Below are 9801 nucleotides of genomic sequence, written 5' to 3' on the forward strand. Positions count from 1 at the left end.
AGATCCAACAGAAACACTCAATAATCAAATTCTTAGAGGCGCCTGGGTGGCTCAGTCGGTTGGGCGTCCGACTTCAGCTCAGGTCATGATCTCGTGGTCCGTGAGTTCGAGCCCCGCGTCGGGCTCTGGGCTGATGGCTCAGAGCCTGGAGCCTGCTTCGGATTCTGTGTCTCCCTCTCTCTCTGCCCCTCCCCCATTCATGCTCTGTCTCTCTCTGTCTCAAAAATAAATAAAACGTTAAAAAAAATTAAAAAAAAATTCTTAAACAGTACATCCACATGTATTGATTTCTTTAAAAAAAAAATCAAACTTAAATACAAAACTGTTGCAAGGATTATTGCCACCAAGACTTTTCGATAATTGGACATGACTACTCCCACATGTGTCATTTGCAGGAAGGTGCTTGCAACCCCTCTTACCTCATCATTAGTAAACAAAACTCAAAAGAAAAGAGAGCAGTTGATTTGCTCTTAAGTGGAAAATGCAAAAATTCAAAACACCAATTTATGAGAGCATTTATCAATTTTTGGTGCCCTAACAGTTAAATTTTTCTCCAAAGTAAATATAATATGCCCTTTAAAATGTATTTGTTGGTAAATAAATATTCCTTATAAAATTAAAGTGATCTAATAATGATCTAATTATCTAATAACCATTTAATTAATTTAATTATTAGATAATTAGATAATTCCTATTTGTTAAGTAGGTAAAGACTGGATATCTTTACATATGATGATTCTTATTAAGGAATATAGGCCATATGCGCTCGCCTTGCTCAGCTCTTCTATCAGAAACTAGGTTTTTGTTTGTTTGTTTGTTTTTTTAAACTGTTGCTCAAGCCCCCACTCTCCTCCCTTGTTTTCACTTACTCTGCGTGAACCCTTCCAGAGACTCCTCCCCTTCTCCCCCTGCCGGCCCAGGAATGGCAGAGAACGATGTGGACAATGAGCTCTTGGACTATGAAGATGAGGTGGAGACAGCAGCAGGGGTAGACGGGGCTGAGGCCCCTGCCAAGAAGGATGCCAAGGGCTCCTATGTCTCCATCCACAGCTCTGGCTTTCGTGACTTCCTACTGAAGCTAGAGTTGCTCTGGGCCATTGTTGACTGTGGCTTTGAGAATCCCTCAGAAGTCCAGCATGACTGCATCCCTCAGGCCATTTTGGGAATGGACGTTCTATGCCAGGCCAAGTCAGGCATGGGAAAGACAGCAGTGTTTGTGATGGACACACTGCAACAGCTACTGGACAGGTGTCTGTGCTGGTGATGTGTCACACTCGGGAGTTGGCTCTTCAGATCAGTAAGGAGTATGAGCGCTTCTCTAAATACATGCCCAATGTCAAGGTCGTGGTGTTTTTTGGTGGTCTATCAAGAAGGATGAAGAGGTGCTGAAGAAGAACTGCTTGCATATCATCGTGGGGACCCCTGGCCACATCCTAGCCCTGGCTCGAAATAAGAGCCTCAATCTCAAACACATTAAACACTTTATCTTGGATGAATGTGATAAGATGCTTGAACAGCTCGACATGTGTCGGGATGTCCAGGAAATTTTTCGCATGACCACCCATGAGAAGCAGGTCATGATGTTCAGTGCTACCTTGAGCAAAGAGATCCGTCCATTCTGCCGCAAGTTCACGCAAGACCCAGTGGAGATCTTCGTGGATGATGAGACGAAGCTGACGCTGCATGGGTTGCAGCAGTACTACGTGAAACTGAAGGACAACGAGAAGAACCGGAAGCTCTTTGACCTTCTCGATGTCCTTGAGTTCAATCAGGTGGTGATCTTTGTGAAGTCTGTGCAGCGTTGCATTGCCCTGGCCCAGCTTCTAGTGGAGCAGAACTTCCCAGCCATTGCCATCCACCGAGGGATGCCCCAGGAGGAGAGGCTTTCTCGGTATCAGCAGTTTAAAGATTTTCAACGACGAATTCTTGTGGCCACCAACCTATTTGGCCGAGGCACGGACATTGAACGGGTGAACATTGCCTTCAACTCTGACATGCCTGAGGATTCTGACACCTACCTGCATCAGGTGGCCCGAGCAGGCCGGTTTGGCACCAAGGGCTTGGCCATCATGTTTGTGTCAGATGAAAACGACGCCAAGATCCTCAATGACGTGCAGGATCGCTTTGAAGTCAATATTAGTGAGCTGCCAGATGAGACAGACATTTCCTCCTGCATTGAACAGACACGGTAGAGGACTCACCCATAGTTTTGGAGTGTGACCATCTGTCCCTCTTCAGGAGATGACAGCAGGCATGGGGGTGAAGGAGACACTACTGCCACCTGCCCTAGCAACCCCCACACCCCACCCCATGACTTGCCCCTTTTGCATCACCACCACTCCTAAACTCCTATTTCCTGAATAGTCTGAATTTTTTTTAACAAAACTAAAAAAAAAAAAAAACAAAAAACCCACCAGGAATATATACAATGAAATGAATTTCCTAATACAATATTAAATACTATGTATGCTAACCTAAAATAAAATATTTTAAATTTAAAACCTCTTCTTTAGGATTTGACTTTTGTTTCTTAAAAAGTCTGTAGTGGGGCGCCTGGGTGGCTCAGTCGGTTGAGCGTCCGACTTCGGCTCAGGTCACGATCTCGCGGTCCGTGAGTTCGAGCCCCGCGTCGGGCCCTGGGCTGATGGCTCAGAGCCTGGAGCCTGCTACTGATTCTGTGTCTCCCTCTCTCTCTGCCCCTCCCCCGTTCATGCTTTGTCTCTCTCTGTCTCAAAAATAAATAAACGTTAAAAAAAAAATTAAAAAAAAAAAAAGTCTGTAGTGCTGTGGTTATGGAACCCAGATTCACTTTTTTATTACTTTGTTTATCACTCATCTGAGACCCGCAACCCATTATAACATTTTGTATTATATCATAGAAAAAGGTGAGATTATTTTTATTTTTAGTGAGCTCTGTGCCCAATGTGGGGCTTGAACTAACAACCCCAAGATCAAGAGTCTCATGTTTCACTGACTGAGCCATCAGGCGCCCAAGGGTGAGATTATTTTTAAATCCATATGAAAGTTTAGGTAACCAGATGTGAAAAGAGTTTGAGGTCCAAAAACATTGAATAAACTGAAGTAAGTGGAATTTGCGAGGGTGTCTTCGATCTCCTTTCAAATTCTCTTCTCAGATATCCTGGGCCTTCCTGCAGTCTCCACTCTACTCCCTGTGAAAATCTGCCATCCCGGAATTTGCTGATAAATTCACACGCAGGTAAGACCAACGCATTTAGTGCTACTTGATGTTAGCTTGTTTTAAATAGAAGGAAAATCTCAGATACTATTAGAACCCAAAGTATTGAGAATGAACTGCGCATGCATTTTGGTAGGTTGGGAAAACTTGGTGCTACCTTTGAAACCACCTGCCTGCTTCATTTACTCGTAAGTCCTGTCTAGCTGTAAAATGTTTCTACTATTTAGAAGGTAATTAAGCATATCAGTAGTGTCAATGTCAGCAGGCTGCAGATCTCTCTTTGTCCTTGACTCTACTAGAGATTTTTACATTAGTGAAGAGCCATTTGTCAGATTTTCAGGTGGCATGAAACTGATAGAGTGAGTGGGGTGAATGGCAGTAAATTATAATCCGAAAGAAATCGATTGCCAAATAAGCTGAATTTCACTTTTAACCGGGACAGAATGAATCACGCTTGAAACCCCAAATCCTACTACACCACAGGAAAAGATGGGTACAGGGCAGTCACTGAAAGTGCTCATTGCTTCATTAGTAGAAGTAGAGGGTCTAGAATGATAGGCGGCAGAATTTACTAGTCAGGACATCTGATGCATTTAAAAAGTTTGTTGGAAAACCTCGAATGGAGACTATCAACCAGGAGGGGAAAGACATATAAAATAAATCAGCTGGCAAGGGTTGAAGGAACTGGTGATGTCAAGCTTGGAAAAGTGAAGACTCAGGAGTAAGAAGCTGTCTTCACATTTTTTAAAGTAATCTCTATGCCTGATGTGGCTCTCGAACTCACGATCCCATGATCAAGAGTCACGTGCTGCACCCTGAGCCAGGCAGGCGCTTCCCTCTTCACATCTTTCAAGGGATCAGTGAGAAAGGGTTAGACTTACTCTGTCAGGCCCTATGAGGGCAGAGTGAAACACACTAATGTAAATAACTCTATCATTCAGAGGTATCTGAAGAAAGGTTTCTTTGCCTCAAGGAGTAGCTAATTCCAGTTAGAGGTAGGCTTGAAGGATAGACTGAATTCTACTTGGCAAGCATAGCTTCAAGAGCCAGATTAATAGTTGGACTGAATGCCTTTTATGGCCTCTTTCAGCCATGAAACTCTGCCACATTTCTACTATAAAATTACAGGGACGAGAATCAGAGTAATCAGAAAATGCAGGTTTACATAGTATTTCTAAATCTTGGGTAAATTTCTTGATCACCTGCATAGTACTTTGACGTTTCTTTTCTATTAAATCCTTTTCTATTTCCAGAACACTCAAAGCGCATTTTTGCTTCATATTGGCAAGTACACACGCTTGATAATTCTTTGCGCTAGGATACTTCTTGGTGACAAACTTCTGCTTTTATAATGCAGATGAAAAAATTGTTATACTTTTTCCCTTCAAAATTTCTCATCCATCAATATATATGCTTTATAGTAATAATCTTTAAAAAAAATTGAAGGTTTATTTATTTTGAGAGAGAGAGAAAGAGCATGAAATAGAGGGGCAGAGAAAGGGAGAGAAAGAATCTCAAGCAGGCTCCGCGCTGTCAATGCAGAGGCTGATGCAGAGCTCGAACCCACAAACTGTGAGATCATGACCTGAGCTGAAATCAAGAGTCGGACGCTTAACTGACTGGGCAACCCAGGCGCCCCTGTAGTAATAATCTTTGATGTCAAAGGTTATTGGTTTTGTTGACATTGTGTTTGTAAAGAAACAGACCAACTTTTATCACATTATTTCTGAGTAAACAAAGTGCTGATGTCAGGAAAATGATAACTTTTGTGTAATGGATTTAATGTGTGTCCCATTTAAGGCAGAGCTACCTTTCACAACTATGAATCCTGAGTCAAGAATGGTTACTTTGCAAACTTAAAAAATGTTTACTATGTGTCAGGCAGTGTCCTGAGGCTTAAAAAATATCAGTTCGTTTGATCGTCAGAAGGCTAAAAGATATGTACTATGGCCATGTATTATGTACATAATACATGTACTATGTATTATGGCCATGTTATTAAGGAGGCAATAGTGAGGTCAAGTAACTTGTCCAAGGTCACACAGGCAATAAGTATCCCAAGTGCCTAGTGAGGTGGCAGTAAGCCAGTCCTCATGGTCACAGTTCCCTAGCTTTTGTCTCTTCTAACCAAAACCAGGCCCAAAGCCCTCCTGAGGCACGCTTCAAAACTAACTTTATTTTTCCTCTATTTCATTAAAATTAACATTTCTGGTGCATGTATTTCAGCCAGTTAAAGAAAAACAGAAATCTGATTGAAATGAATGAAACTAAGGGGCATTAAACTGTGAAGAGATTAGATGCTGGCTTAACACAGTTGCCGCATGGGTGTTTACACTTTAAAGGAAAACGCTTGCTACTTTGCAGTAGTTTCAAAATTTAGGAGGGCCAACTTTTGGGGCGTAGCAGAGGAACGGAAATGCCAATAGTCTAGCTCTGCTTTTCTGTATCAGGGTTGTCTATAAATTTTCGTTAGGAAAAATACAGGAGACGCCACTGCTTAAAATAATAATAAATAGAACCATTGCCCTAATGAACTTGCTGGTTCTTCAGCCCCTCCCTTACCTGCCGTCGGACACATTCCCTCCACCCCCTCCCCGATAAGGAAGCACTTAGGGGCTCGCAAAACAGGGCACAGCACCTCTGTGTTCAAAGTACTTCAGGAGGAGTTTCAGGAAGTAATTTTTTAAGTTTTTATTTAAATTCTAGTTAGTTTATTTAATTCCAGTTATACAGTGTTATATTAGTTTCAGGTGTACAATGTAGTGATTCAACTCTTCCATACCTCATCTAATGCTCATCACCGTAATCCCCATCGCCTATTTTTTTTTAATGTTTATTTATTTATTTTGAGAGAGAGAGAGTGAGCAGGGGAGGGGCAGAGAGAAAGGGAGAGAGAGAATCCCAAGCAGCCTCCACACTGTCAGTGCAGAGCCTGACACGGGGCTCCATCTCACAAACTGAGCCAAAATCCAAGAGTCAGATGCTTAACCGATTGAGTCACCCATCCTGCCCCCAGTCACCTATTAAACCCATCCCCCCCACCCCTCTCCCGTCTGGTAACCATCAGTTTATTCTTTATGGTTAAGAGTCTACTTCTTGGTTTGCCTCTCTGTTTTTTTCCCTTTGTTTGTTTGTTTGGTGTTTTAAATTCCCACCAACAGTGCAAGAGAGTTCCCCTTTCTCCATATCCTTGCCAACACCTGTTGTTTCTTTTGTTGTTGATTTTAGCCATTCTGACAGGTGTGAGGTGATATCTCACTGTGGTTTTGATTTGTATTTCCCTGATGTTGAGCATCTTTTCATGTGTGTGTTGGCCAGCTGGGTGTCTTCTTTGGAAAACATGTCTATTCATGTCTTCTGCCCATTAACAGGATTATTCCTTTTTTGAGTGTTGAGTTTTATTTATGTATTTTTTTAAATGTTTATTAATTTTGAGATAGAGAGCACCAGTGGGGGAGGGGAAGAGAGAGAGGGGATAGAGGATCCAAAGCAGGCTTCATGCTGACTGTGGCAAGCCCAATGTGGGGCTCCAACTCACGAACCGTGAAATCATGACCTCAGCCAAAGTCAGATGCTCAACTGACTGAGCCACCCAGGCCCCCCTTGGCTGTTGAGTTTGATAAGCTCTTTATATATTTTGGATACTAATCCTTTATCAGATATGTTATTTGGCAACTATCTTCTCCCATTCCATAGGTTGCCTTTTAATTTTGTAGATTGTTTCCTTCACTGTGCAGAAGCTTTTTATTTTGATGAGGTCCCAATATTTCCTTTGTGCTTTTGTTTGCCTTGCCTCTGGAGATCAGGAAGTAATTTTGAGCAGATGCTTTCAGCCTCTCAGCAATGTGAAATCACACTGCAGAGGTGAATATCTCGGTGACAGGATATTCTATTTGATACGTGGTGCCAACAGCCACGTTCCCCAGCATCCTGGCCTTAAAAATGATGGATAGAGCAGAACTTTTAGTACCAAGCAGAACAGGAAATTCACCAGCCACCTCTACACTTCCACGGAAGCATTCCTCCTGCTCACCTTAGAAAAAATCTGAGTCATCTGGGGTCCTGGAAGCCTTGGCCCCAGGCAGGTGGCCCTTCTCCTGCTTCCTGTCGTTCTTGCTGTTAACTGGCTGAGATTGTATCTGAAAGTGTCTACAACTACTTTGGTGGAGTCAGATTTCTGGTCACGGGTCAGATCACTGCTTGAAGCAGTTTCTTCCTCCACACCCAGCGAATTCTCCAGGGAATCATGAGTGTACATGCAGGTTTCTACAGTCACATATTGTGATATTGAGAGCAGTGGAGAAATGTCTTTCTGGTTCTAGTCAATGATTAACTTTTGAAGGCAGCTTCTCTGCAGTTAGTGTGTGTGTGTGTGTGTGTGTGTGTGTGTGTGACATAGAAGACTCATTTTAAGCATTTCTACACAAAGTTACATACTGCTTTTCCTGATCAATTAATGACCCAATTCCAAAGGGTTATATGACTATCATTGAGTCAATAGTGATGTAAGTAAATTCCAGAGATCTGCTGTACAACACAATGCCTATAGTTAGCAATAAAGTATTGTGCACTTAAAATTTCATTGAAATGGTCAATTTCATGTTCCCATTTTTAAAAAAAAGGTGAGGAGAACATAATGAAACTTTTGGAGGTGATAGATGTACTTATTACCTGGATTGTGGTGACGGTAACAAGAATGCATACGTATGTTCAAACTAACTAAATGGTATACATTTATTAGGTATAGCTTTTTTTCTATACCACTCTTTCTCAATAAAGCTGGAAAAAGAATGAAGTCCCATTTTCTCAGAAATCTCTCAACTGGTGTAGAGGGGGATTCAGCATACCTTCTCCCAGATGATGCACTGTGGTCAACAGCTGACTAGACAGCTTTCCACTTACTCCTCTAGCCCCTGGGAATCCACAGACCAATTCAGTGACATATGCCCAAAGGAATCAACAACTTGATTACAGTTAGGGCTGTATGCCACATTTCCCAGAAAGGAAGCCTCAGGTTACCATTTCTACTCAATTCCTACTGATAGATTTCATTTGTTATTACTAACAGTGAGACTCATATCACTATATACATTGGAATCATGCTTTGAGCCTATGGCAAAGCAGATTTCATCAAGACCTTTATAATAAAGGTTTTACATGTGCTTGATGATTATTAAATGCATACGTCCAGCAGATTTGACCTCTCTTAAATTTCAGTTCCTCATTTCAACTGAATGTTCAGACTCTGGTATTGGAAAGACCAGCTACCAACCCCAATGTTGCATAAATCAACTTATTATCTTCCCCAGCCAAAATACCACTTCCTCTGGATTCCCCATTTTTCCCCCTATTTCGTTAAATAAAGCCTTTTTCTAGTCCCTCAGGCTCAGCATTATGTTTAATTGACTCCTCAAAATATTTTCATGATTTAATAGATTTCAGTTTTGTAAGACCATCCTACAGAAATGTTCCTTTTTTGGCATCCAGTCTTTAATCCTTGCAGGTGCCAACAGTGGGACTGTGGTTCCTGGCTATGCAGTTCAGTCCAAATGGTCAGCTTTACCCAAGTGACTGATAATTGAAAGTCAGTCTTTTGTGTATATGTTCGTTAGTCACACTAAGAAATGAGAAAGTAATAAATGAGAGCAAAATGGAGGGTAAAGAAAATATGTAACAGTAGAAATGATTTTTTTTCCCCACAAGTGATGTCAAAATAATAAAAGTAATATAAAAGAGAATCCAATAATTATCAATTACTGCTGCACCTAACTATGTTCTTCCTCAACTAGATCAAATAGAAAACACAGTAATTTCAGCATATTAATCAATGTGTTTACCCTGGTCTGTGGACCAGCTGCTATATCAGAATCATTAGAGATCTTTTTATTTTAGTTTACTTGGTTTTATTTTGCCCTTTACTATTTAAAAATTATTTAGTTATGGGTGCACCTGGGTGGCTCAGGTGGTTCAGCGTCTGACTCTTGATGTCAGCTCAGGTCATAATCTCATAGTTTGTGGGTTCCAGCCCCCAAACCGGCTCTGTGCTGGCAGTGCAGAACCTGCTTGGGATTCTCTCTCTCTGCCCCTCCCTCGCTCTCTCTCTCTCTCTCAAAACAAATAAACTTTAAAAAAATTATTTAGTTTTGAAAAACCAATACATGTCCCAAGTACCAATTTCAATAGTTACAAAGGACACACAGTGAAAAAACAGTGTCTCTCCCATCCCAGCCTCCAACCACTCCATCCACTGTACTGATGTCTTACATTTCCTTCCAGAAACATACCATGAGTGCTCCTAGCAGATATCTTGGTTAGTCTGCTCAATATCCATTCTTAACCTCTTGCTATTATGCTTTCCTGTGTTGCAGAAGCTGGAAAACTAAAAATAAATCGCCCAGACTCCATTATAATCAGAGTTCCTGATGTGATTTAGGTTCCTCTAGTCAGGTGCACTTGCATGACACTTGATTTTGAAACGGAGCTAAGTGAGGAGAGAGGGCAAGAGGCATCCATTTTGTTGGTGTGAATAATGGCAGAAGCCACCCAAGTCAGCAGGGTAGCACTGGATTTCCAATTTAGCAGAGGCAGCTTTCTGATTGTAGCGG

At 41.6% G+C, this 9801-nt stretch overlaps 1 protein-coding gene across 1 annotated transcript; it reads left to right on the forward strand.

Annotated features, from left to right (window-relative positions):
• Nucleotides 1-761: 761 nt before the first annotated feature.
• On the forward strand, nt 762-2207 carry LOC102967321 (spliceosome RNA helicase DDX39B-like). The gene is given in 3 exon segments (XM_042985296.1): nt 762-1235; nt 1238-1360; nt 1363-2207. Coding segments are annotated over 3 exon segments (1266 nt in total). The 5' UTR covers nt 762-922; the 3' UTR covers nt 2193-2207.
• The last annotated feature ends 7594 nt before the right edge of the window (nt 2208-9801 follow it).

The sequence above is a fragment of the Panthera tigris genome, chromosome B2 (genome assembly GCF_018350195.1).
Source record: "Panthera tigris isolate Pti1 chromosome B2, P.tigris_Pti1_mat1.1, whole genome shotgun sequence".
NCBI classification, from domain to species: Eukaryota; Metazoa; Chordata; class Mammalia; order Carnivora; family Felidae; genus Panthera; species Panthera tigris.